Genomic DNA, 16263 nt, shown 5'->3' with positions numbered 1-16263 from the left:
ATTGTTTTTAAGTAATCTCTTGTCTTTCCTGTCTTTGTTCCCTATTTTTAGGTTAAAACTTTCCTGGAAAAATGCCATATCTTATTATTTTCTGTGTTTCTGAATAAAAACAAAACTGTTAGAAGGAAGGCAGGGAAATCTCCGTAAGTTCTTACCAAGTCCTGGCAGCGACTCAGCCGAGGGAGGCTTCCTCTTCCTGCCCCTGCGTCCTGTCCTGTTAACAACACTGCCATCCTCCCGGCCGCCATACTCAGAAAGTGCTGCTGGTCCTCACTGCCATGTCTGTCTTTCCTGTGCTCTGCAAGGTTTCTCAACACACCTCTGCGTGCACAGCGTCCTCAGCCTCAGACCGGCCTTGGCGAGCCCGCCTGGGCCACCTCACCCCCTGCTCAGACTCTTCACCCTTTCCTGTCAGTCTCAGCTCCACATACCCGTACTCAGCCTCCTCCTCAGCGTCGTGATCTGAGCCTGAAGAGGTTGCCAGTCTCCTCCTGGGTCCTCTTTTCACATGCCCCGAGACGGCAGCCTTCCCACTTGCTCTGGCTGCCTTTGCATTTGCTCACCCTCTGCCCCCGCTTGAAGTTCAAATCTGTCGGTTTCATCTTTTCATCCCAGAATGTATGATTGGAATAGGTATGCGTGACACCTGGCAGAATCTCATGTTGGTTTCTGAGCCAGGGATTAGCAGCCACCCTGGCAGGAAGGGCTGAGTGGATCCCTGGAACTCTAATTCCCACCAACGCAGAAAATGGGAAATAACTGCATCCTGGGGAAACTGACGGATTATGCCACCATCAAAGACTTGAAAATACAGGCATGATGATAGCTTCCACAACCCTATATAATTCACCTAGAAGAGGTAGACGTGACAGGTGGGTCCTGGAGAATGACTGCAATGTCATAAACTTAATCGGGTGGTCATACTGATCGAAGATTCCATCCCAGATGTAGTACCTTGACAAAAAGGTGGCATCTTTATGCAGCGTGGTCCCAGGCCTTTCCCTGCAGCTGTGGGCCTAGACGATGTTTTTAATTCCTGCTGATTTGTAAGGCTCACCAGAAGCCATCCGCTTTTACCTGGCAGAACCAGCATTAACCTGCATGTCTCACCATGGATTCGGGTCAGTCCTACCTCTGCCATATATGAGTCCATGAGATTCGATCACGTCGTTCTGCCTTGTTCACCAGCGCTTGCTCCTGGGGAGCTGCAGGTACTTCAGGTGCCTCTGGAAGCCGAACACCTCTTGACCACAGATTCCAGTCAGGAGACAGAAGCCGCGCCTGTCATTTGAACAGGGAAAACATAATACACTTGATTATTAACTAGTAAGAAGTGGTCACCTACTAAAAAGGATGAACTCGAAATAATGCAGAAATAGGGGTTGGGGGGTGCATACACAAGGCCCTCAGTTCAGTTCCCCAGCACAAAAAAATGAAAAAAGAATGCATAAATAGCTGGTATTAGAAACACAGCTTCTAATTTAGGCCGAGAGAAGGTCCCAAGGAAGGAACAAGTTGAGAAGATTCCTCCCAGCCTTTGAAGAGATTATCGCACTGGGGAGCGTGCTGTGCTCCCTGGCAAGCAGAGCACGGGGTGCAGGCACCAGAGAAGTTTAAGGGAGGTGCATGCTGGCTGCACACGGCCCTGCAGCAGGAGGCAGAGGGGCCCCTCCTCTCCGCCTTCTGTGGACAGAGCCAGCTGCTGATTTGGCTCCATTCTTTCCCATTCTGACTGACTTCAGGTTTCTTTTGGCCTTCCTCGTCCAGATCACCATGGCGGCCCTGTTTGCTTCCTAACTTGCAGGTCTGAGGCCTCAGGTTCCCCACAAAACGCCACTCAAGCTGTGCCCCAGACATTCCGACTACATTTTCTCTTCGTTGTCACTTGGCATGGAATATTTTCTTTCCCCTTCATCTGGCTGGATGATTCCTACTGCTCTGTCCTAAGCTAACTGCTGCTTTCCTTTACAATCTCCACTCTGTTGTTAGGACCATCAAGCAGAATTCTTATTTCAAATATTATCTTTTCAGTTCTAAAGTCTTTGTGTAATTTGTTTTTAGGGTTTTGTTTGTTGTTTTTTGGTTTTGTTTTTTCATTCCTTCTGTTCTGAAATTGGCATCTTTTCAACATAAGCCCGCTTTCCTTCCCCTTGCTGAGCGTGGTCATGGTGGCTGCCTTCAGCTCTCTGCCTGACAGTCCCAGCATCTGAGTCATCTCAGACTTGGCGTCTGTTGATTGTTTATTCCCTTGAGAATGGTTTCTCATTTTTCTGGCTCTTCTTTTGTTGAGTAATTCTGGATTGCATCCTGGACATTGTTAATATTATATTGTTGAGGCCCTGAATTTTCTTGATTGGGTGTAGAGCGTGGCACTAAGAGTTTCAGAAGGAAGTTAGCATGTTCAGAAAGCAGGCTGCCCTACCTGTGATGGGTGGCAACAGCTCTCATTTCAACTCTGTAATCCTCAGTTACAGGTGCACATGGTCCCAGACTCGGAAGAAGACTTGAGATGAGTGAATGGTTGTCCATGAAGGTTTCCTCCGTGCCTGTTCTCACTGGGGTCCTCCACCCACACTAGGGCTCCCGATTCCTGCAGCCAGAGAGGCAGCCAGGTTTAACTACCCAGCGCTGCCACCTCACACTGCCTTAAGAGAAAACTACAAAGGAATGGGAAACTCACTCCACGGGGTTGTTCACTCAACTTTCATTTTCTTCCCCAAACCAAAGCCCCGTGGTAGCTGTGTTTTGTGTTTTGTCCAGAGATTTTAACTGGTACCTGCAGCAGCACTGGGTTGAGAAGCAGACACCTCATGAAAGCTTGCTTCTCTCCCCTCTCATGGCCTTCCCCAGAGCTCTTGCCGTCTCTCCTTTCCTGTCCTTTGCCTCTCTGAAGCTCACTGCTGCAGTTCCTGCTGTATTTCAAAGTGTCATTCTTAGGGGAGTCATTGTGGCCTCCAAGTACTGATAGCCAGTGTTTGAAAACCTGGCTGTGAATGCATGGTGTTGCCTCGTTCCTCATAGAAATGACTGGCAGCAACTGAACTAGCACAGCATACTGGACACCATGCACGGCTCGTTTCACCCCACAGCAGGTACTTGAGGTGCCCAATTTACAGACAGGGAAATAAAGGCTCAGGTAGCAGAGTTTCCAAAGGCAGTGAAGTGATCAACGGTATTCTAAACCTTCCTACCTGCTGATGAGCAGCAGCAGCTCAATCTGTGGTCCAGTGAAATTTCCAAGTTCCATTTCACTTAAAGCCTCAGCATTACATCCCATAATATCAATCCCCTAGGCTTTTTTTTTTAAACCAGGAATTCTGCATCATTGATAATGCTGAGGACCACATTCAGTAGGTCATCTATATAGGCCCCTTTTTTCTGCTTCGTACCATTATTCCAGGAATGAATTTTGTTACATTCTCAGCTCACCAAAATTGCCGGGAAGCATCGCTGTGCTCCAGTGAGCTTTTGCAGCAGCGCCATCCCACATAGCCTCACGTGGGAGTGCCGCTCACCTGCCCACGGCTTCGCCCAGAGGGGCCTGTTAGGTGGTCCTGGCTCAGCTACGGACAAGGCCCAGTGGTACTCAACAGCTTTGATTCAGAACCTGGGAGGAACTTAAGTGCTGAGGTTTAATAATGTTTACCCCTGAAGATGTGAAATAAGATGTGCATGAGCCAGGATTGTAGTTTGACATTTTTCTAAACTCTTTCTTTCAAAGGCTTGTTCAGGATCTCCCTTTTTTACTTTTCATTGAGCGCTCTTAGTTTTTTCTTTTTCCTTTTCATTGGAGGTATTTTAGAAGCAAGGATCAAAATGTATATTCTCAGCCCCAACAAACTACCTGACACCAGTCAGCATTCGGATGATAAATGGATCAAGTATTACAAGCATCCATTTAGGAATATGGCCACTCGTTTTTGCTTTTGAGTTGTTTACGATCTTGGACAATGCACTGTGCACCTTCTTGAAATTCAAAATATGGAAGCTAACTACTTTGTAACAATCTGGGGAGAGTGCCCATTGGATAAAAATGGTGCTCTTTTTGAAATAATTTTAGTGATGTTCAACACGGAAGTACTCTAAACCTAAGGTGCTGGCACAGCATAGTGAGCCAGGCCCAGAACAATGCCTGCAAATCTGTGTGCACCAGAGGCCATTGTCACCTTGAAATCCTGAGGTCCTACTGACATCCACTGTGACAGCATGCCTGTCAGCTATTAACAGGAAATCGCTTGGTCAAATTACCCTGAGTGAACATAACTACATTGCAAAGCTTAGTTCTACTTTTTTAAAAGAAAGCAAAACAGCTTTCATTCTGGAACAGTTTTAGATTTGTAGAAAAGTTGCAGAAATAGTCTCGGAGTTCCCATAAGGCCTTCCTTCTGCTTCTCCTAACATTAACACCCTCTGTGAGCAGAGTGCAAGCAGCACAACTGGGAGATTCACACTGCGTGGGTCAACTCAGATCCAGGCTCCTGGAACTTCACCCCGTTTCCATTGGCATCTTCTCTGCTCTGCATTTGGTCCAGGATCCTACATGCATCCGGTCGCCATGCTCCCTTGGTGTCCTGTAGACTGTGACATTGCATTCCTTGGTCTCCTCATCCGCTCTGACCTTGAGACTCCTGAAGATCAGTCAGGTGTTTTCCTAGAATGTCTCTTAATTTGAGTTGAGCTCATGGTTTCTTGTGGTTATCCTAGGATTGTCCTTTTGGTAACAGCACGGAAGTAATATTACGTTCTCTGCAGCAGATGAGGAGAATTGTACGTGTGAGCTCAATCGTGAATGCCTTAGCCTGGATCAGCAGGTGGAGGTGGTGTCCCTGGGCTTCCTTCTCAGGAGAGTTACTGCTTTCCCAGTGAGATTAGTAAGTGTCTGGGAGGAGGTCCTTTGAGCACATGCAAGTACACTGCTTCTCTAAGCGCCGACCACTGATGTAGGCCCAGCAGATACAGGCCACATTCATCACTCTGGTGTCTGCCTAGTGGGGACATTGCTTTCCTTGTTCCTTCTGCGTTTGTCAGTTGGAATTCTGTAAAGGAAACCTCCCCCTTCCTCTTATTTTAACGGTTTTTCTGTTTTTCATTTTGGTCTGATGCACAGGTATTTATTTTATTCCGTGAGGTATAGATTCAGTCCTGCCGCGCGCTCTTCTTGCTCCAATGGCTCTGTGTTGGTGCTTGGGGGCTGCTCCCTCTGACTCCTGCACCTCATGCTGTGCCTCCTCCTGTTTGAAGGACTTTCCTTTTGGCACCACAGGGTGCTACAGGCTCATCTTGTGCTCTTTTTTGCCTCTGCTCCAGAATCAACCACTTGTTCCAGGAGCTCTCAATCTTTAGTGGTTATTGAATTGATTTCCAGAGGGGAAAGAAAAGCCTTCAGCAGTGGCGCTGGGACAGTTAGCTATCTGTATGAAAAAAAGAGAACTTTGACTCATACCATATGTAAAAATGAACTTGAAACATATCCTAGACCTAAATGTAGAAGCTCAATCCATAAAGTTCCAGAAGAATGCATAGGAGAAAAATCTATAAAACCTTGGGGGAGGCACAGATTTCCTAGAAGGACACCAAAAACATGACTATAAAAGCAGAAAACAGATATCAAATTAAAAACATCTGTTTCTCAAAAGATTCCATTAAGAAAAAAGACACAGTACATACAGGGGAAGAGTATTCATAATGCTTGTGTCTCACAAGGTCTTTGTACTCACTCAGTTCAGAGGATCTTAGAATTTACTAAGAAGGTAATAACCCCAATTTTAAAAATAAGCAAGTCTTTGAACTTATATTTCACAAAAGAAGATAGATAAAGTGGCCAGTGAGCTCATACAAAGATGCTTATCATCATTGGTCTTCAGGGAAATGGCTAAAATTCTTACGAGACTGACAGTACCCAGAACTGACGATAATACCAAGCCGTAAGGACTCCACGCACTGCTAACTTGAGCGTGTAATGCAGCACACTTTGGAAGGCAGGGTGCTTGTCCTCATGGAGTGGCATCCGCCCTCTAGCCCAGGCAGAGCTCCCCTCTGCAGTGACAGGAAGCACAACAGCAGCCCCCTAGAGGTGGAGTGGGAGGGTGAAGAGTGCTGGATGCCCAGTACTGTTGTGGCTCACCAAGTTTTCCCATCTCTTAGTCTTCCTGAAGGTCACAGTCAAGTCTTCTTTCCTTAATGTTGTCCTGTGGCTTTGTTTTCAGGTGGATCTATCTGAATGACCAGAATTTGTGCATCCCTGCCAGCTCCTCTTTCGTTTATGGAGCTGTACCCATAGGAGCCAGTATCTATGTTATTGGAGATCTTGATACAGGTTAGAACGCTACAGTAATTTTCTTGGAGCTGTTTCTTGGTGCTTCTTGGTGTGTGGTCTCACCATTGCTTACTTTCATGGTTTAGGTACCAACTACGACTATGTACGTGAGTTTAAAAGAAGCACAGGGACCTGGCACCACACAAAGCCACTCCTTCCATCCGACCTTCGCCGCACAGGGTGTGCGGCCTTACGTATTGCAAATTGCAAGCTTTTCCGCCTGCAGCTTCAGCAAGGCTTATTCCGAATTCGTGTTCATTCACCTTGAAGAGATGCAGAGCAGAAAGCGAGGTCCTGCCCCAAGTGCACCATCACATAACTGGACGGAAAGGGGAACAGAGATGCAGCTAAACTTGCTGTGTGCTGGGCTTCGGTATGGTAACTCCGCGGGGGTCTTATAGTGCTTAGGAGCTTGAGCTTCTGCTCTTGTTTGGAGACCATGTCACTGCTGAAAGACTGCCTGGAGGAATCAGTTCCTCCAAGGATTTGTGTCCGTATACCGTGGAGCTAATTAATATCAAAAGGAAGAGGGAGTGGGAATTGGTAAGATGTATCCAAGTTAAAACACTGAGGTGCATTTTCCCTGAAGGGAACTCATGTCTGACTGACTGCTGTGTTCAGCACGTGGCTTTGGTAAACAAACAGAAAATCCGTATATGCAAATCAACACATCCAAGCAAACCAAGATTGCTTTTCTACTGCACTTGGAAGGATATATTATGCCTAACCCTGTCCAGTGAATTTGTGCCTAAAATGTTAGATTGGACTCAATGCCAGTTAGTCTCCATTTATTACTAGTGCTCTGTCATAAGACTCTTTTTAAGACTGTATTATGATGAATTGAAACTGAGATAAAATTTCTCTCTCATGATGTTTTGTCTTAGTCGTGTAAAGATCCTGTAAATTGATGAGTCAGGTCACAGCTCTGTGCGAACTTAAGGCAGTGGCTAACTTCTCTCATTTTAGATTAAGATGTGTCTGCCGTACTTGCTGGGGTAGTACTTGGAGTTGTGATGGACCTCGCAGTGCCATTCTTCCTTTCCAATTGATCAAACCATTTTGTAAGTGTGAGTGGATAGGAGATTTTATAAAGGAAAGACCTGAGTCAGATAAATAATAAAGGTCTGCTATGACTTTAAAAAAAAAAAAAAAACTGTCCAGATAAAATACGTAGGGATCAAAACCTTTTTAATATAATCTGTCCGAAAGCACACAGTCTTGTTTACTACTGTTTAGAATTTGAAAACGTGTCTTAGAGTGCGGAATCTGTGTTGAGAATCTGGTCTTTGTAATAGAATATTCCCAATGCCGTTCGCTGGTAAGAGTTTTAGACAAATTATGCTACGCGTAACGTTTGGCTGGTAGAATAAACTACCTCAACTTGATTTCATTCTGTTCATAGTAGAGCAATTACTCTTTTTCTCTTTCCCTCCTTTCCTGTCACTCATTCCCACCTCAACCACTCCACCCCACTTCCCAGAGAAGAGTTCTTTCATTAGTGGAACTTACCTTGTATGATATTTTGTTTTCCATTCAAATTATACCACCTTGGTGTGAAATCAGGGACTTCAAAGTGTTTGATTACTTCATAGTTTGAATTTTATGCAATATCAAATTTCTAATCAATTTAATATAGAATACTTCATTTCTAATTGTTTTCTATAACTTTTTTTTCTCTTAGAATATGGCTCTAAGAAGCAGCATTTTGTCTTAATAATTATTAAATGTATAAATACATCCTTTGGTTATAAATTGAGAACAGGAATATCTTCCATGTAGGGAATGTTTGTATGCAGTTAACATGCATATGAAACATTGCTTGTGTGTTCCCCACCCATGGACATAAAAAAGGGTGAACTCCCTGCAGGTTTTTTCATATACCTGCTGGAAGTCAGTTAACACAAAAGTCACTACAAGAGGCCAGGCCTGGGGTCCTGAAGGATGTTAGTGTGGCACCTTAACTCCCCAGTGTGGCCAGGAGGTGCCAGGGAGGAGGAGGCTTAGCGTTTGCACCTTGCGCACAGAGGCACAGGCCAGGCATGCGTACGTGGATGCATCCCATCAAAGACGGGGTCAGAGCTGGGCGTGGAATAGCAGCGTGTATCAGCCAACTGCTGTCCGCACATTCTCCCCGTGCTGTGTGGCCACTGCAAAGAAAGAGCACTTTCTTTTTACAGTTAGATACTCGTTTTAGAGGAAACAGATTGCCGAGAAAGTGAATGTGCTTTGGTGGACGATCTGCACACTCAGAAGCTAGTCATGGCTCGTTCCAGTGTCCTGGCACCGTTACCATGGGAGGCAGCAGCGCGTTCTCCAACTCCTGGAGTTGAGAGTCCTTCCCAGTCTGTCAGGCCTCTCTGAGGAGACAGTGCGTTGTTTAGGAATGAGTGAGTCCTATTGCAATGTTATCAGTGCCTGCGTGACTTGGTCAGTTCACTTTAAAAAATCTTTTTTTTTAATTTAGTTCTTTGACACTGTAGCTGCAGAAATTATATAATGTTTTATAAAATAAATTTGCCACTTAATATGGGATGCAATAACAGAAGCTGCTAAGTGCCAAACTATTCCTTTAGTGTACATAGATACAGTACTATTGTGTTGAAGTGTAGGGCTGTGTTGAATTTTATTATGTTCCAAAATTAACCTTGACTTTTTTGTAAATTACACTTCTTTCAGCCTTGTGAAATAAATTCTAACTCATTTCATGCAGGTTTGTGTTTTAGCATTCCACTTATGCCTTGAAAAATTTTGGGTGGTTCTTTCTCTGCAAGGCACTTTTACCAGGTGTGTGTTGCATTTGGCGGCTGAGGATGTCTTACAGTATCTTCGGGGGAAGTGCAATTTGTTTTCCTCGTCCCACCACAGAGGGAGGCTGGGCTGTCTCAGGGTAGAGGGAGTGAACATTTAAAGGAGCTCTCCTTGACTGCAGTGTAAAGCAGGTTGGTTGGTTGGTTTCTTCGTTTAACACATCCAAACTTGGGTTTTTCAAAGATTGCAGTGTTTGCTTTTTTGAGACTGCTCACATCCTGTGAGAGGAGCTAGCGTGGTGGAGATGAGTGCTGAGCGGCCTGTGCACTGTCGTGTGTGCTGTGCCAGGTGACTTGTGGGTCTGTGTGTATGTTTACTTTTTGAATTGTGGTTCCAAACTACAATATATTACTGTCTCCTGGTGCTTCAGATAAATTCTTGAGCCTGTTGACCTTTAGTTTATACTACTATGTTAAATTCATGTTGACTGTAAATATGAAATTATTTGTAGTTTGTGATAAGTTTTACTTGGTGTTTGCATTTCTCTTCCGTGGCAGAATCAAAGGCAGTATTTACCAGCCGGGGGTTGGTTTGCTGTAAAAGATTTGGCCTAAGAAATTTAACTTGGTATTTCACTGGTGTGAGGAGTTGGTAACCCACGTGGGGGTGTGTTGGGCAGCAGGTTGTGTGTTGAGGTGGGCTCTGTGCTGCACTACCACTTTACAAATGGTACTTCCTTTGTTGATGGTTTGGAAGTTCCGTTCTTATGATTTATAACTGGAGGAGATTCCCTAGGCCTCACGTAGAAACTATGTTCTTTGTATGGACATGGTGAGGGACAGGACTGAGCTCTGGCACTTCAGTTACTCAGGGGCAGTGAGGTAGGTTTCTGGGGAGGAGCCCAGCTACCTTGGTCCATGGGGCGCCATTTGTCTTCCTACCCAGTCTACCAAACCAGAGACTCCCAGAAGTTTCCCAAGGAGTGCTGAACCCTGCCTTGTAACCTTCCAGGGTGCCCACTCTCCTGCTGAGAGGCTCCTCTGGCCACATGATGACATTTGATTATCTGGGAAAGACTGAGGTGGCTCTCTCACCATATGGACTGAAAGGCACTGAAACCCCCAGATAACTGCCCTTGGGAGGGACAGGCAAGGCTGCTCTCTAGGGCTGTCCCTGAGCCATGGGGACCCTGAGGACAGCAGTGACAGATGGGTCAGCAGTAGCAGAGCCTGCCCCTGGGCCAGCAGACAGATGCTCACTGAGCACCTGCCAAGGATTGAGCTTGCACCTGGGAGCTTAACCATGGGCAGATGTCATGCCGCTCTCCCTCTCTAGCTGCTGAACGTGGGCTGGGCAAGGACCCTGCCTTTGTCATCTGCTGATCTCAGGGCTTGCCACAGAGTAGGCAGTCAGTAAATGTTTGATGAATGAATATGGTATCTTTGTTACCAAAGTGATGCTCTTCACCACTCTGAAAAGTGACTTCGCTGGATTTTAAATGAAGAACTTTGTGCACAGATGGGCTGACCTTGTGTGGCAGGGAAACTAGTGCAGGCAGGTTAGAGGAAGCGAAGTTTAGAGTCCTTCCCAGTCTGACAGGCCTCTCCAAGGAGACAGGGCATTATTTAGGAATGAGTGAGCCTGTGTCTCCTGTGGTCTGTAGATTTTTGAGACCCTGTGCCCCGCACACCTGATGTTTATCATGTATAATGTTAGGTTTTATTTATTGCTTCTTATAATGGGCTCAAAATCTTTTCTAGAACACTGCTTTGATCCTCGCATCTCTGTGATGGGTGAGGTGTGGCTTCATGTCTCACTTCAGATTGGAGCAGAAACCAAGAGCAGAAGCCAGGGCTGTGGGTTATCAGTTCACCACTCAGCCTATTAGACTCTTACTTGATTTTTCTGAACATACAATTATGTTTAATCATGTGTAGTGCAATGTAGACTCCCAGACAGGTCCTTTACAAGTGACACAGGTGTGAGCTGAAAGATCTTTGGTTTTCCTTGTCACTTAGAAGTGGGAAGTTTTGGCTCAGTGGTAGAGTGCTTGTCTAGCACGTGTGAGGCACTGGGTTCAATCCTTGGCACCACATATAAATAAATAAAGGCATTGTGTCCATATACAACTAAAAAAAAGAAGAAGAAGTGGGAAGTCTCAGAACTCACCAGGGTCAGAACACAGATGTCAGGGTCTGAGAGGCAGGGTGACCTGTGAAGGGCCAAGCTTCCTGAACTTCCCTTCCACCAGAGAGGCACAGGCAGGGGGAAGAAACCCTCAGAATGTCGAGTTGCTTTTTGTAATCCCTGAAGTGTCCTCTGTAGCTTATAGAAACTACAGAGAATCATTTTAAATATGTCCCAGCATCATCTTGTTTGGATGGTTCCATCTACAGACCTATGAGAACTTCACGAACGTCTCAGAATCCCATGGTCCACGGCACACAGTGAAGCCAAGATTTTTGTTTGTTTTTTTCAGTTCTTCCATTGGAGTTCTTAAATGATTGGACTTTAAAACTCTTCCTCATGAAAGAGAAAACTATAAAGAAAATCTATATCCTATAATTATTTAATGAGAAATTTTTTTTGTCTTTTTTTTTTTAAATAAAAAAAAAACTATTCTTTTTAAGTTGCTACTCACCTGAAATCTGGCCTAATGATACATTTTGATACGGTTATCCTCTTGATTCTTCCAAGTTGTTGAGTTTCCATCCCTACAAACATTTTGCTTATAGCAAGCCTGCATTGTGCTTTTCTGACTCACCGTGATTTGAATTAGAGAGGGCACAGGCAGAAGGGGCAAGATCCCAGAGTCCAGCCGCTGCCTGCCTGGGCGAGGTGAAGTGGGACACCGTCTCCAGCAGGAGGACCCATGTCAGTGAACGACCTCTCAGACCATCCAGATCCCAAGTACACGCAGGTTCATCTTTCTGCTGCTTGGTGAGTTATGTTTACTAAGGCCTTATTTTTAACCCTTCAGTACAAATAGCAGGTTCAGGTTCCTTAGTTTTATTGTTCTTACTCGAAAAATACAAAGAAGAGGAACCTTAGAACTTGGATTAGGTTTTTCCAGTTACACAGTTTAATTGGGTGAGAATCACATGCACTGATTCCTGTTCTTTGTGATCTCAGCTACCTCGCCTTGTAGTGTTATGCTTGATCCCCTGCCAGTGTCGAAGAACTCCACACACTCTGTCCTTTAGCAAAAGCCAGAAAGCAAGCGGTGAGCAGCCTCAGGGAGCACAGTTCCCCAAGGCCTGTTTTCCATTTTACTACTTTTTTAAAAATAGGCACTTTTAATCAGGAGGAACAATAATTCTCCTAGAGCTACTGCAAAGTCATTACTTGAAACTCGACTTGAACTTTAAAGAGTCTTTAAAAGGCTCTGTTTTCATATAGCAGAAAAGTAGTCTATTTAAACTCCACTGCTGTGTAAAATAGAGGGCTCGGCTTCCATGCCCGTTAGGCTCAGACGGGAAAATGTGTCCTCCTATATCGGGACCCACTGTCTGGAACCTAAGAACTAAGGCTGCTGTTTTTCATTTCCTGTAAGGTGCTGCTGTTTCCCAAGACTCTCTCATTATGGTGGAAAGAAAAACTCATTACTAAGTTCCTCGTCTCCTTTAGTCCTGATAACCGAGGATTTTAAAATCAAACTCTGAGGTGTTTCCAAGTACAACCCCAGTTGAGGTTGGCCAACTGTATGGAATTGTGTTTTACTTAAAGTCATGAATAATCTAGTTTGTCTCATGTGTTGGTGGCTCTCCCTCAGCTTCCTCCTGTCTGCCTTCACACCAGTGTCTGTCACCTACCTACTTCCTAAGTCAGGAGGAAGGGACTGGGAGCTCAGTAGTTACGGACAGACCCTCCCTTGCAGGAGATATTTCTTGTGGGAATGACCTAGTTTGGGGCCAGTGGAAGACTTCAGTAACCTTTGGTGGCCAACAGAGTCATGCCCATTCCTGAAGCCTTGCATACTCATAATTACCAATAAAATAAGTACCAATAAAGTCTAACTCTTAATCGTCTTTATACATGAATAAGATTTAATTTGTATGCTCGTGCTTTTCAGAGTAAAGGGCTTGCTCTCCCAGGTAGAGTAGCAGAGCTTCGCAGGTGACAGAGCTTGAGCCTTCTGCTGACCTGGTGGCAGACGCAAGACGGTTCCTGGGAGTGGCCACAAGATCAAGTCCAACTCCAGCTCTTTTATTTTGCCCCAAACTCTCTTATTTTAATAAATTTGAGAAAATCTCAAACCTTCAAATATTTTATCTATGTACTTTCCTAAGTGAGCCCAGTGGTTCCACCACTGAGGCTCCTTGACCTTGGGAAGCACTTTAGCCTGAGGCTCAGCTCAGTTTCTTCCCTGCAGGAGTAGGATGCCCTGGGTACACGCCTGTGGCCTGTGGAAGGAGAGTGACTGCAGGAGGTCGTGCAGAGCGACAGAAGGGACAGTCCTCGCACACAGTGGTGGCAGCTGTCACTGCCCCATTGATTATGTCAGGAGGTACCTAGGGGCACTGGGTCGGCAGGGGGCTGCTCAGCACCGAGTAGCCCAGGCCTCATGGCCTCCTTTACTCCAGTGTCTTCTACCAGCTGAGAAAAAAGTAAGTGTCTGCCAGATGTGGTGGCACATGCCTGTAATCCCAGTGGCTCAGGGGGCTGAGGCAGGAGAGTCTCAAGTTCAAAGCCAGCCTCAGCAACTCAGTGAGACCATGTCTCTAAATAAAATACAAAAAAGGGCTGGGGAGGTGACTCTGTGATTAAGCGCCCCTGGGTACAATCCCCAGCACCAAACAAAAAAAAGTCAATGTCTGTGTTTATAAAATTACCAGCTTTCTGGACCTGTGTCCTCTCTCCCCTTCTGCATCTCTAATAATTTATATTCAGGATAATGTTAGATACCTGAAACATCCCAGAATATGGGTTTAGAATATTTAGAGTTTTCATAAATAGTCCTCTGTTCAGAATTTGCCTAATGAAGTCCTCTAGTAGTCCTTAAAATTCTTTACCAAAATTGAACTTTTTTAAATTTTATTAAAATATCAAAGGTTGTGGCCTGTATTGGTCAAATAAACTGGATGTTTTCTAGATCTTTGTTTGAAATCAATAGACCTAAACCATACTCTCTTAACTTGGATGTTATGTGAAACTTAAAAACAAGCAAACAAGCCAACGAATTTGTGGTGTGTGTGAGTGTGTATATGCGCGTGTGCATGCACTTTTGTACCCTCAAATAGAGAAGGTTGTTACCAGAAGTGAACGTCTTTATCCTTTTATAACGCCCCTTCCTTTCAGCTCTGATTCTGAGGCTGGTGGGTGCAGCAGCCTGGCGTGCCAGCTGATCAGGCTTCAGTGAGACACTGGGCAGAGTTCTTGCTCTCTCCGTCAGCGGGGGAGAGGAGCAGGCGCCAGTATTTCCACTAGTAACTTTGTGTGAAAATAGAGAAGACAGCGCCAAGTGCAGGAGGGCTCTGTGTTGGTGGTTCTGACCGGCAGTGCTCTTTACAGTGTCTCGGCAAAATATAAAGTCTGTGTCTGGGTCCAAGAAAGATAGCTGCTACAAGGAAGAGGGAAGGAGCCGGCGGTGGCTGCTGCCCATTTGCACGCAGACTGGCCGCCCTGCTCTGTCTGTGTGGGATGAGCCGAGAAGGGCTCTGCTCACTGCTGCTTGCTCTGCCCAGACCACGGGCCTCCTGCCCGGAGCTGCCCACTCTACATACACCATCTGAGAAGGTGCCAGCAGGGCACATGGGCTCTGTGACCAGAGCCTTCGAAGGCTTAAGAAGGAGTAGATGTGCACGCTCCAGAGCGCCTCCCTCAGACCAGCAGGCAGAATTATAGGGATGGAACTAGTTCATCACCTTTAGGACTTTCAGGCAGTACTGCCTCGGGATCAGCTGGTGCCTTCTGCTCTTCTGAGTCCCTCTTCTGACACCCACAGTGGGTGGGGGCCTTTGGCCACTCTGCAGTTGGGACAGTCCACGGGAGCTTCTTCCTTGAGAACAAGAACCCAGAGTGACTTGCAAGTGGAAGGCTCTGCAGTCATTTGTTTAGTCAAAACTGGAAAAAAAAAAAAAAACATGTTCGTGTGTGGACTTGGGGTGTTGAGAAGAGTCCACGTTCCTTGTGCTCTTAGCCCTGTTCCTTCCTCCCCTCCCTTCCCTTCCCTCCACCTGTCACCTCTTCTGCCTCTTGGCTACAGCCAGTGGCCGCCCCAGCAGACCTGTCACCATGTGCACCTCTCATGTTGATTCCAGCAGAACTTTCAGGAATGGTCACACTTCTAGAGATTTCCCTAACCTGTATTATCCACTGGAAGCACAATTCTTGCTCTGAGTGTGTTTGGATTAAATCCTGTGCTAAGAAGCCCGAAGCTGGGGGCTGGGTTGTGGCTCAGTGGTAGAGCACCTGCCTGGCATGTGTGAGGCCCTAGGGAAGATCCTCAGCACCTCGTAAATAGATAAAATAAAAGATCCATTGACAACTAAAAAAGAAAGCAGAAACGGAAGTGAGGCCCTGGGCAGCAGGCCTCGGCGTGGTGGGCGGGCTGGGCCCCTGCTCTGGGAAGGCCCTCAGCCGCCTGCCGCCACCTCCTGGGTATCACCTTGCTGGCGCGTCTCTGTTTCCCTTCAGAAACGCCTTGCCCTGCTCGTGGGTGCGTCTTGTCCCTGCTCCAGGGAAAGATTGCCCCCTGTGTTCTTGGGGAAAGGGTGAGCCACTGACTCGAACTCTGCCCAGAAACAGGTGACCCTGTGGTCACCAGGAGCAGCTTTACCCATGGGCAACACAGCCCGTGATGCCTCAGTCAGTCCTCATCCCCTGTCAGGACCTTTCGTTGGAGCCAGTGTCCACTGACCACCCAAAGATCCCATGAGGACGAATCTCTTTGGGAAGACAGGCCCTTCCCACGTCACACCTCTTCCTCTGCCAGTTCAGGGACTCGGTCCCAGGGAGGAGGGTGTGTGGCCCCACTCACGTGCATCTTCAGCCACCTTCTTCCCTTGGCAGTAACCTTGCCCCCTGCCCTTTCCCTCCATCGCCCTTCTCCTGGTTTTCTAACTGCTCGACTTAGGTAGCAAAAAAAGGACAACAGACATGACTCTTCTGGCCCCCGAGCCTCGTGATGTCCAAGAGCTCAGCCTAGTGGAGCTTGTAGGACAGCATTCTCCTGCAGCCCCAAGTACGCCTTTGTGCGC

The 16263-nt window shown here is 46.3% G+C and overlaps 1 protein-coding gene across 1 annotated transcript in view; it reads left to right on the top strand.

Moving 5' to 3' along the window:
- The window catches only part of Gan (gigaxonin), a 57928-nt gene extending 42747 nt beyond the window's left edge, over nt 1-15181 (top strand). Inside the window, exons 10-11 of the mRNA XM_047530022.1 lie at nt 6207-6316; nt 6403-15181. Of these exons, the coding sequence (XP_047385978.1) occupies nt 6207-6316; nt 6403-6584 (292 nt within the window). The 3' untranslated portion in view covers nt 6585-15181. The remainder of the gene's footprint in view (nt 1-6206; nt 6317-6402) is intronic.
- Nucleotides 15182-16263: the final 1082 nt, after the last annotated feature.

The sequence above is a fragment of the Sciurus carolinensis genome, chromosome 16, assembly GCF_902686445.1.
Source record: "Sciurus carolinensis chromosome 16, mSciCar1.2, whole genome shotgun sequence".
NCBI classification, from domain to species: domain Eukaryota; kingdom Metazoa; phylum Chordata; class Mammalia; order Rodentia; family Sciuridae; genus Sciurus; species Sciurus carolinensis.
Note: the sequence above shows the minus strand (reverse complement) of the source record. Positions and strands in the feature narration are given on the sequence as shown.